General features: G+C 50.5%; 2 protein-coding genes across 4 annotated transcripts; one reads left to right on the top strand and one right to left on the bottom strand.

Annotated features, from left to right (window-relative positions):
- The first annotated feature begins 2,048 nt into the window (after positions 1–2,048).
- Positions 2,049–5,497, top strand: HDHD3 (haloacid dehalogenase like hydrolase domain containing 3). The gene is made up of 2 exons (XM_021691449.2): positions 2,049–2,268; positions 3,780–5,497. The coding sequence occupies exon 2, from the start codon at positions 3,784–3,786 to the stop codon at positions 4,537–4,539; it is 756 nt and encodes a 251-aa protein (XP_021547124.1). The 5' UTR covers positions 2,049–2,268; positions 3,780–3,783; the 3' UTR covers positions 4,540–5,497.
- A 1,058-nt stretch (positions 5,498–6,555) lies between these two features.
- Positions 6,556–25,027, bottom strand: BSPRY (B-box and SPRY domain containing). Of its 3 annotated transcripts, none has more exons than XM_044920503.1 (6): positions 24,830–25,027; positions 21,511–21,609; positions 14,399–14,644; positions 13,284–13,309; positions 9,246–9,370; positions 6,556–7,754 (listed from the first exon to the last, which is right to left on the bottom strand). In XM_044920503.1, exons 1-6 carry the CDS (start codon positions 25,004–25,006, stop codon positions 7,228–7,230), a joined length of 1,200 nt encoding a protein of 399 aa, XP_044776438.1. In that variant the 5' UTR covers positions 25,007–25,027; the 3' UTR covers positions 6,556–7,227. The 3 variants fall into 3 exon arrangements, with proteins under 3 accessions (XP_044776438.1, XP_021546959.1, XP_021546960.1); XM_021691284.2 differs by having other exon boundaries at positions 14,414–14,644; XM_021691285.2 differs by lacking the exon at positions 9,246–9,370 and having other exon boundaries at positions 7,594–7,754; positions 14,414–14,644.
- Between the last annotated feature and the right edge of the window lie 1,655 nt (positions 25,028–26,682).

Raw genomic sequence — 26,682 nt, 5'->3', positions numbered from 1 at the left:
TGTCAGCTATACTCAAAACATTTTTTTATTACTATTTTTTAAGTAATCCCTATGCTCAATGTGGGGCTCAAAGTCGTGACCCCGAGATCAAGAGTCCCATGCTCTACTGACTGAGCCAGCCAGGTGCCCCTAAAATTTTTTTTTAAAGAATCATCTGGGGTACCTGGGTGGCTCAGCCGGTTAAGCGTCTGCCTTGGGCTCAGGTCCTGATCCCGGGGTCCTGGGATCCAGCCCCGAGGCTGGCTCCCTGCTCAGCAGGGGTCTGCTTCTCCCTCTCCCTCTGTCTGCTATCTTTCTCAAGTAAATAAAATATTTTTAAAAAAAATAATCATCTACTTCTCAAAGAGCTTTTTCATGTGCTCTCACTTAATCTTGATGTAAGCATGCTCTATTTGTACATGGAGGAACTCAGGTCCCGCCGACAAAGTTAATTACCTTGGAAATTAACTTAGAAGCTGGCCTGGACTTCAGCTGGAAGTTATTTTGTTCAATCTCCCCATTTTGCAGATTGGAGACTGAGGCCCAGAGAGGAAAAGAATTCAGTGAAGGGTTCACAGAGAGCCAGGTGGCAGAGCTGGGACCAGAACCTGAGGAGCTGGGTTTTAGGTGACCCTGGAACCTGAACCATCTCAAACCTTCTGGGCTTCTGTGAATCACAGCTGGACCTCTGACCTCCCACTCACCCTTTCCACTCCCACTTGTAGGAATCCTGCTTGTAATGAATTTTGGAATCAAGCTCTCCCTTGCTGGCCTAGGTCTGTGACTCCGCACTTTATATTTTCTCCCAGGCCTGGGTCCAATGAGGAGGAGGTGGTTCTGAATGAAATGAACAGGCCAGTCTTAGAATATAGGAGGAAGATTTGTTTAAAAAGAAGGGAGAGGGGAGGGGAAGAAGGAAGAAAATATATGCATGTTTGTGTGCTCCTAGGAAAATAGCATAATGACCCAAAGCCCCACTGCCACAACCCCTGGGGAGTGCGTGGGGGGCCGAGGTCCTCCTGGTCTCCCCACCTCCAGGGGCCACTGCCCTTGCTCAGTTTGCTTTTGCCAGTGGCTCACCTTCAGTACCCGTCCCTTAATCTTCACCTGGCTGTTCAGATCTTTGCCCCTCCCCTAACTTCATCCAGAGAGGCCCTGGCCCTGCTCATGGCGCCATTCTGATTTTATTGCCTTTATAACACTCATCACTACCTGAAAGCTTGTGTATTTACTTGGTCTGTGTCTGCCCCACCCGGGTTCCGTGAAGGCAGGAATCCTGTCTTTTTTCGCACCGTCAGGCACAGAGCAGACCGATGCTCAATGAGAAGTGAGTGAGATTGGCTTTCGCTTTTTACTTTGTACACTTTGTATTTTAAAACATTTTTGAAGATGATTATTTTTACATCAAAAGAAAAAAAAAAACCCAGCTAGGTTACTGCAGAGGACTCTACTCTCAGCAGAATGTCTTGGGTTAGACAAGTTTCCAAATGAAAGCAATTCCTTCCTAGTACCGACTGGAGACTCAAACCAGAGAGGGGCAGCGCCTGGCCCAAGTCCACACAGCACTCAGCAAGCCAGGCCGGGACCCAGATCCCCCTCTTCCCAAGTCAGCCTGGAGACCTCCCGGGAGTGTCTGGATCCGAGGAAGGCGGAGGGGTCTGCGAGAAGTGGAGGAGAGAGAAAGCGCCCAAAGGGGGAGAAGTCAGCGAGGGCGGGCAGGCAGAAAGGGAGGAGAGTGTGCAAGGTGACCCAGAGATGCGGGGAGCGGGGCGGAGGGGGCGGGACGGGTAATGAGAGGGAGATGGAAAGGAAGGGGCAGCCGGGTGACCGAGGGCGCCGGGGGCGGGGAGGCAGGTGAGGGTGCGAGGAGGCAGGTGAGGGCGCGACGGGAGGGAGCGGAGAGGACTGTGGCAGGGGAGAGGTGGGGGGGACCGCGGGAGGAGGAGAGGGGCGGGCGGAGGGCCAGGGGCGGGGCCAGGAGGGGTGGGGCGTGAGGAGGCGGGTCCCCGGTTCCGTGGGGGCCGCGGAGCGCCTGCGCAGCTCGCCGGAGGTAGCTGGCTGCCCGGCTTCCTAAGGACTGGCTTCCGTCCGGGTCCGCTGTGTCTGGATCCCGGGAGGCTGGGGACCGGGGGTCCGCCCCGAGCGGTCGGAGCGCGCCGGAGCTGGGAAGGGGCCTCCAGGAGGCCGGCCGCAGCCACGTCACGCCCAAGGTCACGCTGCAAATGGCAGCCGTGGAGATTTCGCTCTAACAGCGGGCTACCTGGACTTTGTCCCCATCGAGCCCTGGAGGTGAGGAGGAAGGCCGAGAAATTCAGGCTTGCAGCCCAGAGGCCTCAGCCCCGGCTTCCAGAAATGGAAGACGCTGTGGGTCGGGAGCCAGAGCTCTTTGTTCTAGTCTTAGCCGGGCCCGTGACTCCCGGCGTGGCCTTGCGCGACTTCCCGCCCCTCACTGGGCCTCCATGTACCCACCAGTAAAGTGGGAGGGTTTTTGGATGGCTCTCCCTAATTTCCAGATTGACTTAAATTCATTTCCTTGTCAGACTTCCCCCTACGGCTTGCCCCCGGCTTCGCCAGCCACTGCCCTTCCTCAGCAGCAACTTGGCTGTACTCTGAAACTCTGGACCCTCAGGTTTCCCCCAGACCGCCTGGGATTGTCTGGAATCGACTGTGTGGGGCAAGAAGCTGCACCCAGCCTCCCGACAGCAGGCTGAGGACTTGCTTCTTGGGCATGGAGTCAGTAATCCTTTTACTGGCTCCCCACCTAGGCAGACCTTGTTACCGCCAGTAAAGACACATAGGAGGCTTAGAGACAGGACCTGGCTCTGTCTGCCTTTGGCCCTGTGCTGTGCCGATTCACCCAAATCAGATTGTTTTAAAATCCAAATTTGTCTAAGCATGATGCAGTAGAAGGGAGCACTGGCCAGAGTCTGGAAGTTTGGGTTCTGGTGCTGGCTGTGTACCTTAGGCTAGTATCTGCCCCTCTCTGGCTCAGTCTTCCCTGATAAACAAGGGGTCTGTTACATGGTCTGCAAGGACCCTGTGTCTTTGGTATTGTTAACAATAGTAATAGCAATCACAATTGTTTCCTTACCTTGACCTACAAGGCCCTGCCACAGTGGGCCCTGTCTACCCAAAGCAGCAGACTTGCCGTTGACCTACCTCGGGGCCTTTGCACTTGGTGTTTCCAGTGCCAGGAACACTTAACCACCTCCATTTCCTGCATAGTCATTCTTCAGATCTCCCCCGAAACTTGACTTACTTAGAAAGTTCAACACAGATGGGATCCCTGGGTTTATATCCTTATGGCACATGCTGACTTTGTTATACTTCAGTGTTTGTATAGTTCTTTGTCTAATATCTGTGTCTCGTATTCTTTAAAGCCTGTAAATGCTAGGAGGGCTGGAAATCTATCCTGTTCCCTAGCATCTAGCACATAGTAGGTGCCCAGAAATTTGTGGAATGAACGGATGATCTCATTTCATGCAACAGTCTCGTGAGGTTGGCACATCGTGCTCCTCTTCAGTCAGGAGACAGAGATTCAGAGAGTGACACTCCTAGGGTCACAAAGTGGGAAGTGCCAGAATTTGAACCCAGTCTGGCTCTGACCCCAAGGTCTGAACTTCTACCTCACTGCCGTCTCATTCCAGGATCTTCTGCTATGAGGACGTGCCACAACTCTGGCCCACAAGGCCCGGAGAGAGAAGACCTTTAGGTTGTGGGTGGGGGGGGGGGGGTCTTGTCTGGCTCAGTTTCTCTTTAACCCCTGGCGGACTTAGGGTGCACTTGCCCCCCTCCGACAGGCCCATGGCGCATCGGCTGCAGATACGACTGCTGACGTGGGACGTGAAGGACACACTGCTCAGGCTCCGCCATCCTGTGGGAGAGGAATACGCCACCAAGGCCCGGGCCCACGGGCTGGAGGTGGAGGCCGCCGCTCTGGGACACGCCTTCAGGCAGGCCTACAGGACTCAGAGCCACAGCTTCCCCAACTACGGCCTGAGCCAAGGCCTCACCTCCCGCCAGTGGTGGCTGGATGTGGTCTTGCACACCTTCCAGCTCGCGGGTGTTCGAGACGCGCAGGCTGTGGCCCCCATCGCTGAGCGGCTGTATGAGGACTTCTGTAAGCCGTGCAGCTGGCAGCTGTTGGAGGGGGCCAAGGCCACCCTGAGACAGTGCCGAGAACGAGGTGTGAGGCTGGCAGTGGTCTCCAACTTTGACCGGCGGCTGGAGGACATCCTGAGGGCGCTGGGCCTGCGGGAACACTTTGACTTTGTGCTGACCTCTGAGGCTGCCGGCTGGCCCAAGCCTGACCCCCGGATTTTCCGCGAGGCCTTGCGGCTTGCTCGAGTGGACCCGGCAGGAGCAGCCCACATTGGGGACAGTTACCACTGTGATTACAAGGGGGCCCAGGCTGTAGGGATGCACAGCTTCCTGGTGGTTGGCCCAGAGCCCTTGGACCCTGCAGTCAAGGGTTCTGTACCCCAAGAATGCCTCCTCCCCTCACTGTCCCATCTCCTGCCTGCCCTGGACCGCCTGGAGGGCTCACCTCTGGAACTTTGAGTCTGACGAGGGAAGTCGAGGGAAGTGGCTCCAGCGAACTAGAAGGCTCCTTCCTTTCTGAGATCAGGCCTTTGCCTCTCTCCCTGCGGCGTCCAAATGCATTCTGACTATAAAGCGGTGAATGCAGGGCTTTGAGCCCGTCTCCACGCCTCTCAGGTGGTTTATTTGTCACACCTGTGTCTTTCCCCCACCCCACCCCACCCCCCCCACCTACAAGATTCACTGAGGGCCCAACTAGCTTCAGAACCAGGCACATTCAAAAATTTGTTTTAGCAGCAGGGCCCTATTGTTATGGGAGATCTTACTGGAACCCCAATGTGCAAAACAGCAAAAGCAAGAAACTTCTAGGGTTGAAACAGGTTCTAGAGCCCCACAGTCGGGCTCTGAAGCCTCTATGACTCCCCGTGGGAAGCAGGAGATCGGAGGAGCTTAGTTTGGAAAACTGGGGTGCTAAGCTGTGCTGTAGGGACATGTCCTCTAGGACTATATAGTGTAAATAGGATCTCAGAGAAGGAGCACCCGAATTACATCATGAGAAGAAACTTTCATGCTTGCCATGTGTTAGTCCTTTACATGCAGATAGAACCCTCAAAGCTACCTAATGGGCAGAGGTAGCGGGACGTGCACTTTACAAATGAGAAACGTTCAGAAGTTAAGTAGCCTGCCTGACGTTGCAAGGAGAGCTGTGGCCCTCGAGACGGTGCAGTGGCGATCGTGGGAGAACAGGGAGGCTGTTCCACAGGAGGCCGGTTTTGAAGAGCACCCGAGTCACAGGTGTTAGCATGGAGGTAGGAGAGCACAGGGAACGGGGACAGGAGCTTGAGGTGGCAGGAGTGTAGGACACATGCGGGGAATGACTAGAGACTGAAGGAAGTAGGCTGGGTTTTAAAAATTCCATGTCCCTTGGGCGCCTGGGTGGCTCAGTTGGTTAAGCGACTGCCTTCGGCTCAGGTCATGATCCCAGGGTCCTGGGATCGAGTCCCACATCGGGCTCCCGGCTCGGCGGGGAGCCTGCTTCTCCCTCTGACCCTCTCCCCTCTCATGCTGTTTCTCTCTCGCTCGCTCTCTAAAAAATAAATCTTAAAAAAATAAAAATAAATAAATAAATAAATAAATAAAAATTCCATGTCCCTTCCTGCCTCTCCCCTCTTCGCACTCCTCTCCTCTCACACCTGCTTGGTACTTACCAGATGCTTGTATTCCTTGCCTACTGCCAGGTACACACACGGTGTTAGGTTCTGGTGCCAGCTGCTGGGGAGGGCTCCCGAGTGGCCCCGAACTGCGGTGACATTTAGGTGGGCAGAGGAGTAAGACGCCTTCCTGGCAGGTGGCCCATGAACTACGGACCGAGGGCTGCCATGGGGAGTTAGATTGGCAATTTGGGGGCATGGTGTGGGGGGTGCCTTCGGGTGCTGGGTAGAAAAGGTGGGCTCTGACCCAGGATTCTGGGCAGAGATTGTGCCCATGTGAGGGGAGGGAGGCTCTTCTCAGACTTGGCCAAACTTCCAGGTTGGTGCGAAGCCCAGGTGACATTAATTCCCAAGTATCAGGCAGTGAGGACGTGGGTTGAGCTGTACTCTCAGAGCTGCAAGGGCCTCGGAAGTACCTGAACCAAAAAAGTTGCCATTCGGTCTGTGGACTGGATCTGATCTACCCAGTGTTTGGAGTAAATTATTGAGCAAACTTAAGAGTGGGGAGGGCTCTGGCCCCCATCTTTGAGCCCAGGGGCCTGAAGTTGTAGGTAAGATTGCCTCTGAACTGTGTTCCTAAGTAAAACAGGAATGTGAGGACCACTGTTCTAATGTGACCTCAGAGAACAGGAAGGGACTTGGCCCGGGTTCCAGCAATGCAGGGCCCAGAGCCGTCTCGGGGCTCAAGTGGCTGTGTGCGCTGAGAGGGGCATGCGCATGAGGGTGAGGAAGATCTCTTTCCCAGCAGGTGTACCTCTTTAGATGTGAGCTGGCGCTTGGGGGATGTGCCCAATTTCCCACAAAGAACATGGAAGAAACTTTTCAGTCTTTTAAAACCTTTAATTAAACAGACGTGTTCCCTACGTCTGGCCCTCCTACTCCCTCAGCTCTCTGGGGCTTGAAGCCCTCACTCCGGGTCTCCACATTATGTCGGGGGGGGCCACGAGCTGCGGGGAGGGGGCAGTTTTGGGGGTGTTGCAGTCAGATTACCTCCAGACAGGATCCCCTCAGTCTCCTGAGCCGCCAGGCTGGACCTGGTGGGGGGACACAGCCCCCCCCCAGGCCAGAGTCTTCTGGCCAAGAACAGCCTCGCAGGAGTTCTGAATCAAAGCCAGGGACAGGGCTGGAAGGCAGTGCTTCTCCAGAAGAGTCTACCACACACACCCAGGCACCTTTCCATCCACCCGTTCGCTCGCCAAGTATTTCTTGCACAACCGGGCACCAGGCACCATGCTGGGTGCCAGACACGATGTGGTGAACAAGACACCCTCGGAGGGCCAGATGCCTGGTGGATTTGGGAGACTAAGGCCCCGCGGGTAGCAGGCTCCCCACAGATACCCAGCATGTCACAGCTGAACCCAGACCTGAAATGGATCCCCCACCCTCCTAAAGCTGCCCATCGGGCAGAGGCAACATCGGGGGTGGGGGCGAGACACTGGGTAGGAACATGGCCTGGACGCGTGGTGGGGAGCAGACCAGGGCTCCCAGTGGTCGCGGATCAGCGGATGATGGAAATGGTCTGGTCGGCCACCGCAAAGACCGGGAAGAGGGGCCCCGAAAAGGGCACGTGGTGGGCGTGGAGCACCGTGCCCGAGGCCGGCTCGTAGAAGAGCAGTTCCTGCGCCTGCAAGTCTAGAAGCACGCCCAGCTGGGTGGGGCAGCGCAGCAGCCCCAGGGCCTCGTGCTGCCCGTCGTGGGAGAAACGGAACTCCTGGTCGTAGCGGGAGAAGACCCAGGAGAAGGTGTTGTGGCCCAGACGAGAGTCACTGCCGGAGCCCTTGCGGGGCAGCTGGCCCAGGGCCACGCCCACCTTATAGGCACAACTGTTCTGGACGTTCACCATCCAGGTGTGCAGCCCAGCCTGGAAGGAGGTGGCCGCGAGGGCATTGGGCCAGTGGTCAAAGCGCTCGGGGGCATCTGCACAGGCCTTGGACTTCTTGGCATTGAAGGTCAGGGTCCTTCGATCATCTGACAGTTGCAGGAAGGGGCTGACGGTCCTCTCGTCGATACGCACGTCCTCCGTGCCTGCCAGGACGAATTCTCAGAGTTGCCCAAGGCCCGCCGTCAGCCCTAACCCAGTCCTGTCAGGCAGCAAAGGGCTGCCGCACCACCCACCAGTAACGTTACCTCACACAAGCCCTTTCCTCCCTCTGAGCCCCCAGCATCCTCATTGGTAAAATGGGGATCAGTCGGACTTATCACAGGGTGGACGTGAGGACCAAATGGGATGATACATCTAAAGTCCCTAGCATTAATTAAGTGCTCAATAAGTTGTGGCCATGACAACAATAGTTATTATTAGTCTAGGACCCTCATCTGTAAACTAGAAAGAAGGCCCAGGGAGGAGAAGCAAGTTGCCCAAAGTCACACACCTAGTTGGTGGCAGGGCAAAATGAAGACCCAGCATTTGCTCCCACATCTAGCACCCTGCACCGATCACAGCGCATTCCAGTTGAGGCCTGTCTGCGGCCTCCAGATCAGATCTGTCCTAGGGGCAAGGCCCCGGGAGCTAGGAAGCATCAGATCCGTACTTCCCGTACTTTCCAACAACTCACTGAATGGGACTGCCGGCAATCCGGCGCACTCTGATACGAGAGTGCAGAGCAGACAAGCTGGAGCTTGCGCCAAACATGTAAGGCTAACACCCAAGGGAGGAGGGTTAAAACTGAGGAACAATTCGGGGCGCCTGGGTGGCTCAGATGGTTGAGCGTCTGCCTTCGGCTCAGGTCATGATCTCACGGTCCTGGGATCGAGTCCCACATCGGGCTCCTTGCTTAGCGGGGAGCCTGCTTCTCCCTCTGCCTGCCACTCCCCCTGCTTGTGTTCTCCCTCTCTCTCTCTGGCAAATAAATAAATAAGATCTTAAAAAAAAAATGCTAAGATATTAAAAAATAAAACAAAAAACAAAACTGAGGAACAATTCAATCCATTACCCTAACCTCTTTGTGATTCATGCAAACACCACAACCAGGAGCACAGAAGCTTCCACCTAGCTTGGGAGATTCTGCTTGGGGAACTCCCGCACTAAGTGGGAATTCCCGCGGGAGAAGACCGTGTCGCGTTCACCTCCGTGGCCTTAGCACGCAGCACGAGGCCAGGCCACAGTCGGCCTGAGTTAGTGCTTAAGTGAGTAAGTGAGGCGAATCCAGGCAGCTCAATTCTCGCTCCAGATGCTCTCCAGCTGGCCAGCACTTGTATCTTCTTAAAGAGAAACTCAGTTTCCAAGAAATAATACTAAGCTGTCCCACTCAGGCAGGACAGAGCTGTGACTTACAGGAACAAGATTTTTCTTAGAGCCAACAGAGCAGGCTGGGCTGGAAACGGGAAGGACCTGACCCGGCCGCCCCAGGCCTGTCCAGACCTTGGCTTCACTGACAAGCCTGCATCTAGCATCACTGTTTGCTTTAGCTACCATGCCAGATGTTCTGTTCCCCAGCGTGACCTAGCAGCACACCCCAGCCATCCAGCCAGCCACCCAGTTGTTCCCCCTGGTGCTGGGCTCTACCAGCTCCTAACCTGAGAGGGACCCGAGAACCGCTGTCACCCAGAGTTGGGTAAGTAGTGGGCTCCGAATGCACTTCTCATTAAAGTTTAACTTGTCCGACTCCTGGGGATCCAAAATACCCTCTGCTTCCTCGGTCCTTGTGGAAGGGGAAAAAAAAAAAAAAAAGACAAATTCAGGAAGGTTCTGGAAATGGATCTGGATCAATATAGGGTGATGGGAAAGGGACAGAAGTAAAATCTTCTTCCCATGAGGGTGACACCAAGATTGGCAGCCAGGCCCCACACAGGAGCCCCCTAAAAAAGCTTGAGCCAAACAGAAAGCAGGGCTTTCCCCTTGTGTCCCCCAGGAGTCTTAATTCCAGCAAGGCGGACAATTTCCAGGGAGGTAAATACTTGGTACCGGTATTGGAACTTGGAGTTGGCCTGCTCTGTAGGAGAAACAACCTGCTGCGTCTCTTAAGTTAGCAGCAGAACAGGGATGGCACCTGAGCCTCTTACACACCAGTCTTTCCACTCCCCCGTCTTATGTGGAGAAAATCTTGCCTCCTTCCAAAACCTACTGCAGCAAAACCTATTGGTTCAGTAAGAAGGTACAGCCATTCCTCTGCTCTTAAAATGCAAATACCCTTGGGGCACCTGGGTGGCTCAGTTGGTTAAGTGACTGCCTCCGGCTCAGGTCATGATCCTGGAGTCCCGGGATCGAGTCCCGCATCAGGCTCCCTGCTCAGCAGGGAATCTGCTTGTCCCTCTGACCCTCCCCCTTCTCGTGCTATCTCATTCTCTCTCAAATAAATAAATAAATAAATAAATCTTTAAAAAAAAATGCAAATAGCCTTGAGGGATCCCACAAGAAGGGACTATCAGTTATCACCCTAACCATAAATTAGTTCTAGCGCTTTGCTCCCAGTAGCTACCTCTCCTCAACTCACAGGGGCACTGGGTTTGGCTGGAGGGAACATGGGAACATAAGATGCCTAGGAGGGGAGAATTACCATTTATTAAGTATCCAGTTTCCTTTATAGAATCTCATGTAATCTTTGCTATAACCTGGTAGATAGCTGTTATCCCATTTGACAGGAATGAACAGAGATTCAGAGAAAGCACTCAGCTAAAAAGGGGAGCTGGGTTCAAGTCCTGCCTCCATGCAAAAATAGAACAAACCCAGTCTGGAGTCCAGGCACTGTTCCACATAATTTTCCCCTTGATCTAAAGTGAAAATGATCAACGGGGTGTAGGGCAAAGGAAGGGTTCGCCAGAGACCTGTGCAGACCTCTGAACTGGGTTCTGAGAAAGAGCTTTCCCACCGCCTCTGACCCTGAAGATGGCTTTGAGATCAGGCAGCAGTTCTGAGAGCACACTCTCTTCTCCAATTCTCTGGCTCTGCCCATAATGAAGGAGCAGGGAGGGACAGTGGGGCACAGCTCATGGGTGCAAGCTCTTTGCAAGACTTGTCACTGATTGTCCTGGCTTGGGAAGAGCAAGGTGACCAAAGCCCTAGAAAAGCTAAGAGCAGGCTCTGGTAATAAAGGCTCTTTGTGGTCAGGACAAGAGAGGGGCTGTTGCCATCTTCCCAAAGCACTGAAGCTGGGGCTGGGGGGGCCCCAACCATCAGACGGGGAGGAAAGAGGAACGAACCCATGTCGGCCGTGCTGAGCCAACCCAAGGCAAATCTGAGGACAGTCAGAGACACTAGAATCTAGACAACTAGCTGGTCCAGCACCTCATGATTCAGAAGGGAAAACTCATGGGGACGCCGGGGTGGCTCAGTCGGTTAAGGTACTGCATTAAGCGTCTGCCTTCAGCTCAGGTCATGATCCCAGGGTCCTAGGATCGAGCCCCGCTGCTCGCCCTGCTTGTGCTGTTCACTCTCGCTTTCTCTCTCTGACAAATAAATAAATCTCTCTCTCTCTCTTTTAAAGTATTTTTTTGTTATTGTTGTTTTAAAAGCCTAAGGAATAAATTCCAGATTAAATCAGGAATTCTAGCGGGCTCCCTCCCTGCTCGGCAGGGAGTCTGCTTCTCCCTCTGACCCTTACCCCTCTCATGCTCTCTCTCTCATTATCTCTCAAATACATGAATAAAGTCTTTAAAAAAAAAAAAAAGGAAACAAAAAACACACCAAACACCGTTAAGAACTTTGTGGGCGGGCGCCTGGGTGGCTCAGTTGCTTAAGCGACTGCCTTTGGCTCAGGTCATGATCCTGGAGTCCCAGGATCGAGTCCCACATCGGGCTCCCTGCTCGGCGGGGAGTCTGCTTCTCCCTCTGACCCTACCCCCTCTCATGTGCGCTCTCTCTCGAATAAATAAATAAATAAATAAATAAATAAATAAAATCTTTAATTAAAAAAAAAGAACTTTGTGGGCACAACTGGCAACATTTGAATATGGACTGTATATTAGATAATAGTGTTACATCAACATTAAATTTCCTGAGCTTAATAGTGACACTATAGTTATGTAAGAGATTGTCTTTGTTCTTGAGAGAAAGATGCTGGAAGTATTTAGACGTAAAAGGTCTCGCTTTCTGCAACTTACTCTCAAATAGGTCAGAAAAAGTAAGTGCCATATATTCACTTGTTAAATAGGTAGGAAGGAAGAGACAAACCGACCAAGAAAGAGAGCAGATGTGGCAAAATACTAACAATTAGGATTTCTAGCTGAAGCTCTTTATACTGTTTTTGCAACTTTTCTCCACATTTGAAATATTTCAAAACAAAAAAAAATTTAAAGATCATTTTTTTTTTCAAAAATCAGAGCAGCTTGAAATTGAAGACAGGATGGTTTTAGAGGAAGATGAAGAAGGTAAAGGAGAAAGAGAAGACTAGCAGAAGTGTGGAAATATTAAAAGAGGGAAAAAGCAGGAATAAGCCAAGCGTTTAAAGGAGACCGTAAAATAAAGTTGGGGGCATCCATACTGAGGGATGCCTTCACAGACTTGCCGAAGAGTGAGGTAAATCTATACGTACTGACATGGAAAGATCCAAGAGAGCCTAATAAGTTATAGAACAGCAAGTATTAAAACAATCCCAACTGTGTTAAAAATATATATTTTTAGAGGTAAACAAGCCCAGACATACTCTCGAGGACTCTATTTACATAGGAAAGTTCACAAGATACATATCTGACTGTTAAAGCTGATCACCTCCAGGGAATAGGATTGGGAAGGGGTGATGGAGACACACACAAAAATTTTTTAAGTAGTCTCTATGCCCAATGTGGGGCTTGAACTCACAATCCTGAGATCAAGAGTCACATGCTCTACCGAATGAGCCAGCCAGGCACCCCGAGACATTTTAAATTTTCAACGGTTTTATATTGATGGCATTCTTTTCTCTTTCTCTCATGCACATGTATTACTGTTGAAATTTAAATATAAAAATAGTTAAGAAGAATGGGCTGTGCTCCCCAGATACAGCTCTGAAATCTCTCACAGAAGATGTAAGAATTTAATTTCTTTGCCTGGCAAATTACATCCTCTTGGCCACTTCTTCAGGCTCTTGGCTCTCAGTCTTTCAGAACCCAGGGAGAGCCTGGTGAAGGGCTTTTATTATTGCCTCATTAAAGTGCAAATTTTGAGTGGTGGTTAACACAGACTTAGGTTTCAAAGATCCCTTCATCAGAGAAAGAGGGACTGAGGCAGAGAAGACGGTGATGGGACAGGTGTTGGGTGTGGGTTCACGCCCCAGCTGTGGGGCATAGGCAAGTCCCTGCCCCTCTCTGAGCCTCAGTATTTTCATCTGTAGATGGGGGTGTAAAATACTCTAATAGCGGGACTGGTTATTTTGTAGCAGGATAACATTTCAGAAAGCCCTTGGCAAGCCTCTGATTGCTAAGTGTTTCTTTCACTACCCTTGCACGGGGATCTAAAGCAGTTCTCCAAGTCAGAGGCAGGAAGACCCCCGTCCAGGGAGCATGGCTCCAGGGCAGGCACTCGGTGGCACAGCACGCCTTGGGCTTTCGCCCTGGAGCAGTAGGACCTGAATGCGGACTAGTTACAGGCCTACAGGCAATGGTCTCCATTTGCCCAGGCAAATGACGGGCTATACTCACCTTTCAAAAATCTCCTGCTCCTTCTGCTGTGAGAAAAGAAAACAGAGTCAGGCTTGGTACCAGGAATTCAGCAGGTAGTCCAGATTTGAATATATTCAACTGGTATGGAGGGTGCCACACGGACAGACTCTAGCATAAAGCATTCTGTTCCTGCATTAAGACCCAAAACAAAGCTATCTGGGTTCTTCTTCGCACACCTCCACACCGCGCACTCACAATGACTCAGTCGCCCGTGCCTGGTGCCATCCTGCGTTTCGCCAAACCACACTGCAGGACGACGTATTTACTAACACCTCACCCCCCACCAAGACTGCCAGCTCCTGGACGGCTGGGACTCTTTCTGAATCTTCTCTTGTGACCGTCCCAGCGTTTAGGACAGAATGTGCTCTGTCCGTGGAAGCTGAGTGACTCAGTCAATGCACAATCTAGGGCAGCGATGGAAATTGCCCTACTTGAACTGCAGAACAGCTTGGTTGTTCCACATTCAGATTTCTTTGCTTGGCATATTTACTCAGATGTCAGATTGTCCCGTTAAAACTGCAAGTATCTGCATCTCTATAGAAAGTACTTTGCAGGGATATGTACCAAAATATTACGACGGTAGTTTCTGGGTGGTGAGATTAAGGACCGCCCGGGGCCATTCCCTCCCTCTGCACACTTCCGAACCCTCTCTCTAGCTCTCCACTTCCTTTAACGTAGCCGTTCCTCTTTACCTTTCAGGCACCAGCTTTGAAGTTATTTCATCTGGGAAGCCTACCCTGACCACTGCCACCCGAAAGCCTGGACTGTGGGGTCTCTAGCTCCCAGTGATGTCCTCTACAGAAGACATAACCCTCCATTATCAGTTTACGGATTCGGCTCGTTAAGGCCACGAGGCACTAACAGCTGTGTCCTGTATCTCCACCCCGTGGCACAAGAGCATGTGGTAGACACTCAGTAGATATCTGCTCACTACTGAAAGAACGGTTAGCAGGTGCAAAAAAAAAAAATCCATTTAGTTTTATTCCCTTGCCTCATCCCTGCTCCAAATTATCCTTATCCACCCAACTCTTACCAATAAACATTCTCGATGTTTTAGACTTGGGGGGTGTCTGGTCCACTGGTTGTGTCCTTACCCCTGCCTGACTTACAATCAGCTGGAGGTCATCCAGATGGGTGAGCATGCCCACCAGGCTGGTCCGGATGGCGTTGAGCTTCTGCAGCGCCTCAGTCCAGTGGACTCGCTGTGTCAGGATGCTCTGGTGGGCCCGCTCCTCTTCACCATGCACCTGTTCCAGCAAACGCTGCTCCTCGCTCTCACACAGACTCCTCACCACACCTAGCCTCTGGATGACCAGTTCCCGCGCCGCGCTGGCCGTGCTCTGATGAGGGGTAACACAGAGAATCGGGTCCTAGCAAAGCCCCAGTCAATATTAAGAGGATTTGGGCTCAGTGGGAAGGAGTGCTGGGGTTGATTAGCCATGTCTGCCACAGGCACAGTAATGGAAGAAACAGGTGCTTAAGCCATCCCAGCCTTAAGAGTTCCCAAATATGGTTTAGGGTAAAGAAATATAAGATTCAGACATCCAGGTCATATCTCATAGAGCCGGGATAACAGAATGGAAGAGCTGGCTTAAGGTTAGTGGGCACGGTCTAGAGATAACTAGAATCAATTATTTCATAGTTGAGAATACCAAGGTCAAGGGACCAGGGTCAGAGAATTACAGAATTGTAGAGCAAAAGAGCCTACAAAGTCATCCCCATCAACCATCAACAGGATCCGTGCCAACAGTAGTCCAGTTGATATTCTGACTAGGTTTGAGTGAAAAAAATCTCATTCCTTCCTAAATCTGTCCATTCCAATGGCTTCCACGGTGGAATTCTTATTCATGCCAGGGGGCATGCCATCCACTCCAGTGAAGCTAATGTGTGTCTCCTAGTAATTAGCACAGGGTCTAGCACACAGTAGGTACTCAAATAGTTCCTGAATGACTGAGGAAGAAAGTTTCTTCCGACTAAGTCAAAAATCTCTTGGTAGCGCTCACAGGCCAAGTCAGGGACAGAGCTGGGACTAGAACCCAGTTCTTTTGACTCTCAGTCCAACACGATTCCCTTTCCCCCAGTGCCATCGGACAATCAGTCCTCCCAAAAGGCTGCATGAAACACCTGCACTCCTGCCAGGCAAGGGAGAGTAGAACAGTCTCCTTCATGCCAGAACGTCAGGGATAGCCAGCAGCTTTCTCTGTGCCCTGCTTGTGCAAACCTGCTCTGTACAGGTAATGACCCCTGCTTTCCAGAAGAAACGTAGCCGTTCCTCTTTACCTTTCAGGCACCAGCTTTGAAGTTATTTCATCTGGGAAGCCTACCCTGACCACTGCCACCCGAAAGCCTGGACTGTGGGGTCTCTAGCTCCCAGTGATGTCCTCTACAGAAGACATAACCCTCCATTATCAGTTTACGGATTCGGAGAAGAAGAAGAAGAAACTGAGACCCACAATTTGCCCAGGGGAGAGGAAGAGAGTGAATGGCCTAAGTGAACCCAGGAGTTAGTTCTGACTCCAACTTCAGGGTTCCCTGAGCCAACATAACACACTAGTTAGGAAGTTAGGCTTTATTTTATTTTAAAGATTTTATTTATTTATTTGCCAGAGAGAGAAAGAGCACAAGCAGGGGGAGGGGCAGAGGGAGAGGGACAAGCAGGCTCCCCACTGAGCAGGGAGCCTGACGTCAGGCTCGATCCCGGGACCCTAAGATCATGACCTGAGCCGAAGGCAGATGCTTAACTGACTGAGCCACCCAGGCGTCCCAGGAAGTTAGGCTTTAGAGACAGACAGTGCCTAGATTTAAACCTTAGCTGATCCACTTACTCTCTGTAGGATGTTGAGCACATTACTGATCTTCCCTATGCCTCAGTTTTCTAATCTGCTAAATGAGGATAATAATAGTACCTACAGCATGAGGTTATTGTGGAAGATTAAATGAGTTAATACATACAAAGTACACAGAACGAAGCCCAGCACGTAAGCGTTCAACACCATTAGCTATTGTTCTCTCTAACCCACCTTGCTGCCTTGCCCACAGGGGTGGGTGTCCGTAGCCATGTTTGTACTATGTGATCAGGACCAAGAACAGACCCTGGCCCAAGATGCAGCAGACACTCTCTCACTGGAAGACTGTAATCAATTTCAACACATTTCTCGATTCATTCCCAGAAAAGTGTAGCAGAGAAAAAAAAATTTCCCTTTCCAAAGATATGCCAGAATAAACTAAACACTGTCCTAAAACAAAGCACAGAAATGCTGGAAAAATAGCCCAAAGCATCCTTTTAAAAGTCAAGCTGCTCTGGCAGCTAAGTAAAGGAAATCCCCTGGAGTCCAAGTGTATGTAGAAAGGAAATTGAAAACTGGTGTAATCAAGAGCGGAGACTCTATTGCCCTGAATGCAGCTTGTGATTTATTTTAGAATTTTACACTCCTCTAAACTTAAGAGCCCAGTAAAGACAGAATTATATGGAAAAATAGACAAATCCACAGCATGATATGAAACTATAAATGCTCCTTGCCAGCAATCAGTAAATATGGCAGATAAAAAATTAGTAAGTATAGAGAAGATTTGAATGTGAAACATTTACCTAAAGTGACCATGTTTTAGGGCATAGAGCAAGTCTCAACAAATTTCAAACAACTGATATGCAGACTACAATGAAGTTAAGTGAGAAATTAGTGGAAAAAATAACAATGATAATTTTTAAAAGTAAAACCATACATCTGGAGATGTGGAGATTTAAAACCTATTTCTAACAACACATAGTAAAATAAATCATAGTGGACATTTAAAAATACTTATAACTGAATGAAAATATTGCATCAGAAATTGTGAGAGCAATATGTAGAAGGAAATATAGGGCTTAAATGCTGACCTTGAGAAAGAAGACAGACTAAAATTAAGAGACTGTGTTCAGCTGAGGGAGTTAAATAACAATGGTGTATATCTCCCCCCTAAAAAAAATTAGAAGGAAAAAATTTATAAAGATAAGAGGAAGGGACACCTGGGGCGCCTGGGTATGTCGGTTAATCGTCTGCCTTCGGCTCGGGTCATGATCCCAGGGTCCTGGGATCTAGCCCCGCATCAGGCTCCCTGCTCGGCGGGGAGTCTGCTTCTCCCTCTCCCTCTGCCCCTCTGCCTGCTTGTGCTCTCTCTCTCTCTCAAATAAATAAATAAAATCTTAAAAAAAAAAAAAAAGGAATCATACAATATGCACTCCCATGCCTGGCTTCTTAAAAAAAAAAAAAAGAGGAAGGGACGCCTGGGTGGCTCAGTCAGTTAAGTGTCTGCCTTCGGCTCAGGTCCAGCATCAGACTCCTAGCTCAGTGGGGAGCCTGCTGCTCCCCCTGCTCGTGCTCTTTCTTTCTCTCTCTCTGACAAATAAATAAATAAAATCATTAAAAAAAAGATAAGAGGAAATAATAATGAGGTTTATTTTTTTTTTAAGATACAAAAGAGGGGCTCCTGGCTGGCTGAGTCGGAAGAGCATGTGACTCTTGATCTCGGTGTTGTGAGTTCGAGCCCCACGGTATAGAGATCACTAGAAAAAAATAAATAAACTTTGAAAAAAAAAGATCCAAAAGAGAGGATCAAAATACTAAAAGCTGGTTCTTTGAAAAGACTAACAAAATAGACAAACCAGTGGCAACTTTAATCAAGATTAAGAACAACTTGGGGGGGCACCTGGGTGGCTCAGTCGGTTAAGCGTCTGCCTTTGGTTCGGGTCATGATCTCAGGGTCCTGGGATCGAGCCCCATGTCGGGCTCCCTGCTCAGTGGGGAGCATGCTTCTCCCTCTCCCTCTACCTCTCCCCGCCCCGACTTGTACTCTCACTCTCAAATAAATAAATAAAATATCTAAAAAAATAATTTAAGAACTTTATGCCATTACATTTAAAAAGAGACAAAGTACATAATTTATCTAGAAAAAATTTACTAAAACCAAAGAAAAAGAATGAATCCTTTACTCATGGTGGAAAATGAATCAGTAGTTAAAATCCACCTGCAAAAAATAACACCAAGCCCAGATAGTTTTACAGGGGGTGTCACCAAATATTCAAGGCACAAATAATTCCAATCTTTTTTTTTTTTAAAGATTTTATTTATTTATTTGAGAGAGAGAGAGAGAATGAGAGAGAGAGAGCATGAGGGGGGGAGGGTCAGAGGGAGAAGCAGACTCCCTGCCGAGCAGGGAGCCTGATGTGGGACTTGATCCTGGGACTCCAGGATCATGACCTGAGCCGAAGGCAGTCGCTTAACCAACTGAGCCACCCAGGCGCCCAATAATTCCAATCTTAACACAAATACCTCCGGTGAAAACAGAGAGTTCCCAACTCATTTAATAAGATTTATAGAACCTCAATACCAAAATCTGATAAGGACTATACAAGAAATGAAATTCATAGGCTAATCTCACTCCTGAGTATAGACACAAAAATCCTTAAACACATACACACAAAACCCCAAACTAAGATTAGCAATCCAACCTCAGAAATTTTGTATAACGATACAAGGAGAAGGAGAGGAGGGGGTCTCGGTGATAAAAGGGTAGCACGAGGGATCCTTATGATAGAACTGCTCTGTATCTTGGTTGTGGGAGAAGTCACACAAATCTACACATGTGATAAAACCACACAGAACTAAATACACACACACAAATGAGCGCATGTTAAACTGGTGAAATGTGCATAAGGTAGGTTGTATGGATGTCAATGTCCTGGCTATGATACTGTACTATATAGTTAGGTAACATGTTATCATTGGGGGAAACTGGACAAAGGGTACAGGGGATATGGCTCTATGATTATTTCTTACAACTATACGTGAATCTACAATTATCTCAAAATTTAAAGTAAAAAAAAAAAAATACATATGATCAAGCTTACTTGGTTTTCCCCAGGAATTCAGGATGGTTTAGCATTAGAAACTCTTTTTTTTTTTAGATTTTATTTATTTATTTGACATAGAGAAAGATAGAGAACACAAGCAGGGGGTGCGGCAGGCAGAGGGAGAGGGAGAAGCAGGCTCCCCGCTGAGCATGGAGCCCGACCTGGGACTCGATCCCAGGCCCCTGGAATCATGACCCGAGCCGAAGGCAGATGCTTAACCGACTGAGCCACCCAGGTGTCCCTAGCATTAGAAACTCTTATTAATGTATTACCATGTTAACAGATTGATAGGGGACAAAGCATATCTATAAACTGACAAACGGCATCATTAAGAACCTACAGCAAATGTGATAAATAATGGAAAACAGAAGCAATCAGAAGAGAATTACACAAGCTCTGTCCATCACCTACGCATCCACCTGCACCTGCGCCCCATACTCTGCCTTCCCTGTTTCTGCGGATGAAAGCTCATGCTCTTACCTACGGCTAACTTTCCATTTGTTAGCCTATACCCCACCTTGCTATACCTGGTTACCCCCATTTCTCCCTCACCATTAATTTTCCCCTCTCTACCAGATAATGCCTACCAGCATACAGAGAGTAATTTCTGCATCTTAAAAATAAAATACCCTTTTGATCTCATATCCCCCTCCACTATCAACCCATTTCTCAGCTCCCTTCTTACAGCAGAGGTCCTCAAGGGTTGGCTGAGCCAACTCTCCCAAATTACTCTTCTGTTCCCTCTGAAACCCACTCTGATCAGGCTTCCACCTCACCACTCTACAAAACACTCCCCATCCCATCACAATCTCCAGTGATGAACATGTTACTAAATCCAATGGCCCACTCTCATTTCTCACCTTACTTAACCTCTGCAACATTTGACATCCCACCTCTTTGAAACCTCTTATGTGGACACAACACTCAGTTTGACTCCTATCTCATTCACTGCTCCTACCTTAGGGCTTTTGCAGTTGCCATTCCCTCTTTCTAGAATTCTTCCCCCAGATATCTGGTCCATTCCCTCACCTTCTATAAATTTTGTGCAAATATCAATACTTAATTAGGTCATTCCTGACCACAGCATATGCAATTGCAACCCCCCCCCCCCGTTCTCAACAAAGGAACGTCCTCCTTCCTGTGTTAAACTTCTCCATAGCACCTTTGACCTTATGACATAGGGTGTATTTAATTATTGGCCTTCCCCCCAACCCCCCACACCCCCTGGCCAACGATGTAATTTTCACGGAAACAGGAATTTCCATATGTTTTGTTCACTGTGGAATCTCTAGCACATAGAACAATGGTGCTTGGCATGTGATGGGTACTCAACAGATTTGTTAAATACATACATAAATGGTGAAATGCTGTGAGTACGCTCCTTGAAGTCGGCATCTGCTACACTTGCTTCTATTCAACACTGTACTGAGGTCCTAGCCAGTGCAGTCAAGACGAGAAAATAAAAAGGATAAAGAAAAAGAGAGAGAGAGAGACAGAGGAACCATCATGCTAAGAGAGCCAGGAACGGACACAGAATAGCTGCCTGGCCTCCTGGCAGCATCTTCTTTCCTGGTTCTCGTCCCCTTCAGGTTCTGAGAGGCTTCTGTATCCTGCTGGGAAATTCCCTGTTTTTGCGCAAACTAGTTCAACTGGGTTTCGTTCTACACAATCAAAAGAACCTTGACTAAGACCATGCAAAGCCTGCTCCATTGTCCATGTTGGTGAAGGAAGGAGGGGATGTACAGAAAGAAATTCATAGCCCCGACCCGTGAGGGGCACACCTGGGAGCATCGGCAATGGGGGCAACTGGCTAAAGGATCAGCAGTGGCGGGTAGCCGAAGGAGCACTGGCCTGGGAGTCAGAAGATCCAGGTCCTGGATCTGATTCTGGCAGGAGGCTGTGGACCTTGGGCAAGTCAATCACCCTCTAGGCGACCCACTTCCCCATCTGTAAACAGGGATAAGATTGTCATAAAGAACACTCCACGTCAAAGTCCAGAGGTTATTTTATAATTCAGGGGCTGACCACGAAATACTTAGATGGTGGAAGAATGCTACCCTTTCTGATCCTTTACCCCAAGAAAGTCATTTTCCAGCAGTATTTGCCCCAGTGTGGTACTGGGAATAGTCCTCTCTGCCCAGATGGTAAAACTCCCAGCTCCGAGAGATGGGAAACCGTCCTTCCTGGATATCTGCCTTTGCTAGGAGCACAGTGAGTCTGTGAGGTTGGGAAGGGATCCCAGACCGGTCCATGCTCCTAAGGCTGGAGTCTTGTCCTAGGAGGGGTCCAGAGCAGAGAGGAAGGAGAGCTACCTACCACTGCTCTCTGGTTCTTCCCTGGCAGGACCTCAGCCACATATCTGGCGATGCTGGCACTGTGGAACTGCAGCCGCTCACACTGGTCCACAATCTTGTTCTGCAATATAAAGGACACCTATGGCGTCTCGATCCACGTTGATCCATTCACTCCATCCCCATGATATCCCCCCTCAGCCACTCACATCCCAGACCTCGTTATTACTGAAAACTATAGCACCTCCAAAATCTTCATTTCAAGGGGCCCACACCCTGTCCACCACTTCCATCCTTCCAGATTACTAACTCTAGATTCTCCAGTCCAACCATTCTTCGGCTCAGCTGAAGCCGCTGATACACTAGTCTTACCACTTTTCCGTGTCTATCACCCACTTTGTGGCCTCAGTTCCCTCCTTCTCCTAAATTCGGTGGCCCATCATCATAATCACTTTCCTGCATATGCTCTCAGCGTTCCCTCTGACCCAGCTCCCTGGCTCTCCACACCTGAGTAGAAAGAACACGGCTTCTCAAACTGCCCTTCCCTAAGTTATCCCCATTCATTAAACAGTACCAGCAATCATCAACCTCATTACCCCAACCCAAACCCCCGGGGTTACTCTCCAACCCCGCATGTATCTAATCCCTCAGTGAGTCCCATCAGCCCTGACTCCAAAGTCTCTCTCTCTCTCCTCTGGCCACTTCTGGTCACCTGCACTCTTGCTATTCACCCCTACAGTGAGCCACGACCACCTTGTGTCAGGAGCTTAGGTCAGCTCACGTCCCTGCTCAAACTCCTCCAACGGCTTTCCAGCACACGCACAGGGAGATCAAGCTTCCCACTTCAGCCAACAAGGGACTGTCTGATGGGACTCTGCCTATTGCTCCGAAGCCACCTCCTAGCACTCTCCACTCTGGCCTTCTTTCTGTCCCATAAACACACCAAACTCGTCCTGACAACAGTGGCTTTGCACCTGTTCCTTCCTCTGCGGCCAGCCGTACAAGTCCCCTCCCCCACTCCATTCAGGGTCACCGCCTCAGAAGCCCTCTCCGACCATCCCCACAGCCCATTCGCTTACTTTGCTTTATTTTTCTCCCTTGCATTTATCACTCCTCTGCCTGTACGTTCTGGGTGTGTTTACTTGTTTTGTATCTCTCCCCTCACCACTGGAACATGAGCACCATGACTTTGACTTGTTCGCTATGGGCCACTACCTAGAAGAAAGTTCCTCCTACACTAGAGGCCCTGGATAAATATTTGTTCAATGAATGAACATCTACTTCTGTGACCATAAGAGGCTCAGTGGTTCACATCAGCCAGAGCTATGAGCGTCCCCCAGGAGAGCAGCGGAGACTTTTAGAAATGAAGAAGCTGAAGCCCACAGAGAAGTGACCTGCCAGGCCCCTGCTTTTCCACTCCATTTCTCCAGGTACTTGGACTCCTTCCTAGCCAACAGCTCCTGCATTGCTTCAGCTCTGCCCCAGTTCCATCTGCCCAAAGGCAACTCCGCCTCTTCCAGGAAGCCCTTGCAAATCCTTCCCGCCCCACAGTCAGGAATTCATCTGACGCTTCGCTGGTCCAAATACTAAGTGAAAGAACTGAGCTGGCTGGGATGAAGCTGTGATCAGCACACACCAGAGGCCTGAGGAAACCGAGCCTAACTTCCAAAAAGGTACAGGACAAGAACCCGGAAGGTAAGAGAGAAGTTGCTGAATGGTAACCATCTTGCCCTGGGCCAAAATTTCTTTCCTGGCTAGAGGGATAGTGGAAGGAGTGTGTAAATGCCATAATATACTCAAAATTGGAGGGAGAAGGCAAGAAACCCCTCCCTCCAGGCAAAGGAGATGAACGTGCTTAGGGCATCAGTAGGGTTCAGGGAAGGCGCCCTGGGCAGACTGCATTCCAAACCAAGCACCAGGCCTGCCACCTGCCCCAGCCTTCACCTCCTTCCACCACTCAGATTCAGCTCTGATGGCAACTTTTCTTCTTCTTTTTTTAAGGTTTTTATTTAATCCTCACACCCATTAGCACCCCTTCCTCCCTCCACTGAGGCTAAGAGGTGGTTTTCTCTGAGCAAGTCAATGACTCCCTTGGTCCAGCTCCTGAATATTAGAAACCTCGGAGGAGTTACCGCCCTGTTTTGGGCCTCAGTTTGCTCATCTGTAAAACGGAAGTTGGCTATCACTTCAAAAGTTTGGTCTGGATGGAGTGAGATGATGGATATTGAAGTGCTTTGGCGCTCACAAAGTTTCCATCCATTATGAAAGTTTATTACACCACATTACCCAAGTTATTTTCATCGCCACTACTGATGATGGATAGTGGTGACAGGAAGGGCCAATCGGGAGCTTTCAGGTGTCACTGAGGAAGTGAATCCCTCTGGGCCAGTCACGTGTGTTTATTCCCCTGCAGTCGGAGTCCCTAGCCAGAGCCCTCAAGCCTCACAGGTGGGCAGAGCACTCGGTGAGGTTGGGGAAATAAAGCGGCTTAATCAAATTGCAAGGAAATCCCCCGGGGACCACAACTAGGGTGGAAGGAGGGAGGAAGACCCAGGGCAACTTCGACTCCCCAGTTTCAGACCAGGGGCAGGTGGTGATGAAGGTGACCAGCGTGGAGCTAAACTGGAGTGGAGATGGGGAGGAACTCTAGGTGAAGAGATCCAGCAGGAACCTCTTGAGATCCTACCCGCCCCCTCCGTTTACCCAGGTGGAACCAGTTTGGAGCGCAGTCAGGGCCAACCCCAAAGGGAAAAGAAATCACCTCACCAGGAAGCCCGAAGGGTGGACGAGCGGAGGGGCTTTGAGCCCAGGGGTTGAGGAGGGAGGAGGGCCAGCTTTTATCTCAGGTCAGCTTCCACGGGGCGGGACGTGGGACACACGGAGTCCCCGGCAACTGGAGCAGTGTTGCCGCATACTGCCCAAGGCCAGGCCCGGCTCTCACCCCCCCAACAACGCAACGAAGGAAGAGTGGGCAGCTCGAGCCGCCACTATGTGGTAGACTAAAGAGCATTTCGCCCATTATCTTACGTCTCTCGCACAACACCCCCAATAAACGCGCGCTATATTGCCCTCAAACTACAGATGAGGGCGCCGAGGCCCAGAGACAAGACGGCGAGGGAGGTGGGGAGGAGGCGGAATTCGAACTCAAGTCCCCACGACTCCAGGGGCCACACCCTTAACCGCCTAGTTCCACAGCCAGTGCCACCGCCGAGCCCGGGCTCCTGGACCGGCCGCCAGGTCCCCGCCGGATCCCTCTCGGCACGCCACCCCCGTGTCCCCTCCCTCCGGAGCCCACCCGTCCCCCGTCCCCCGCCCCCCGCCTTCCGGCGCCCCCGGCCACTCACTCGCAGCTCTTCCGCGCGCTCCTCCGCCCGGCGGATGCGGTGCCCCCGGCAGCGGCCGCCCAGCCCCGCGCAGGCGGCGCACACGGGCCGTCGCTCGGAGCAGCAGAACCAGCTCAGAGCCTGGCCGTGCTCGGGGCACAGCGGCGCCGACCCCGGCCCTGCGCTCTCCGCAGACATGGCCGAGCACCCGGCGCCGCGCGCTCCACCTGTCGCAGGTGACCGCTGGGCGGAGCCTCCCCGACCCCGCCCCCGGGCCCCGACGGGCGGCCCCGCGCGCCGGCCACCCCGGCTTCCTGCCCGCCTGCCCTCGCCGCGGGGTGGGCGCCCGCTCGGCGCCCGGGTCCGCGTCCCGCCCCGACCCCCGCGCACGGTCCGCCGGCTTCAGGCGGCTCTGTGATTTTCTGCTGAATTAAGTCGCCTTGTATGCGTGTTAGTTTTATGACAAACGTAAAACACCGAATATTAATGTGACCGTAGGAGACTTAATTGAGCACTTATTAAGTGCCAGGCTTTTGCTAAGCACCTTAAAGCGTTTTATCATGTACCACAACAGCCCTTTCTGAGGGGCAGCTCTAGACAAGTAGCTTGAAGGCAGCTTCTGGCGTTCGGCTGCCTGGGCTCAAATCCCATTTATCTGTTCGCAGGCAGAGCACCCTCAGTGGCCTCAGCTGTAAAATGGGGATAGCGTCGGTACCTGCCCCCACAGACTTGTGCTGAGGCTTAAGTGATTAAACAGGACCCCCGGAGCACAGACAGCGGCTGCAACTGCAAAGCGTCTGTTAATAGTACAAGGAAAGTACTACTATGATCCCCGTTTTTATGGAGGTTAAGTAACTTGCGAGGAGTCACAGTTACTAACTGGTAGCAATGAGATTGGAATTCAGGCGGTTTGATTTGTGGCTAGTATGGGTAATAATTTTTTAAATTGCATGTCCAATGAGGGACATCTGTATTAGGCTGATTTCCCCAAAGTATTTACAACCAAATTTTCCTCATTTGAAACTTTTTTTATAACTAGTATTGAAAAAAACTAATGCATGTTTATTGAAGAAAAGAGAATATGCAAATAAACACATGGATGAAACACCCATCCTCAGAAAAAGCCACGACTGATATGTGCTGGAGCTGCCTTGGGGCTTTTTTTCTTAGGATCTCATAAATCAGTCTAAGTCCAGACTAAACCCTCTACTGGGGCTCCAGTCCAGCCAGCCTGGGCGTACAAGGAGAGTGCTGTTCCCCAGCCCCCAAACTCCATCTTAAGAGGTCTTGGCAGAGGCCTGAGGAGAGAACTCAGCCAAAGGGAGAAGGAGCCAGACTTGGGGGTCAGGGGTTATTCTGAATTCATCGGGACTGGACACTTGTGAAAGCCAAACCCTGAAGAGAAGCATCACCACATCCTGCAGCACTTAGGGGCTGAGGCACCTCTACCCCGAGGTCCCTCTAAGTGACAACGGCACAAAGGGAAGAGAAAGATTCCCTTCCGTCAGCCCCTTCAGCTTCAGCCCCTGAGGGCGAGGACAGCTGACAGGCCCAGAGCTCCACCACTTAAAACTATGGGACCTGGATCAGATCGTTTAGTCCGTCTGGGCCTCAGTTTCCTCATGTCTAAAATGGGGGTGAGAATACTATCTACCTCTGAGGGCTGCTTCAAGAATTGAATGAGATCTTGTCTGAAAGTGCTGAGCTTGGGTGTATCGTATACAGTAGGGGCTACAAAATGTTTTATTGGACGCGTGAGGCTCTGGAAATACACTTGTAGCAGGGTTTCAGAACGTAAACTGTGTAAGGTAAGGTCCTTTGGCGAGGGGAGTGCAGCGTCCCTGGCATCAAAAGTTGTTTCTAGTGGGAGGGTG

Source organism: Neomonachus schauinslandi, chromosome 13, assembly GCF_002201575.2.
Source record: "Neomonachus schauinslandi chromosome 13, ASM220157v2, whole genome shotgun sequence".
Taxonomy (NCBI): Eukaryota; Metazoa; Chordata; class Mammalia; order Carnivora; family Phocidae; genus Neomonachus; species Neomonachus schauinslandi.
Note: the sequence above shows the minus strand (reverse complement) of the source record. Positions and strands in the feature narration are given on the sequence as shown.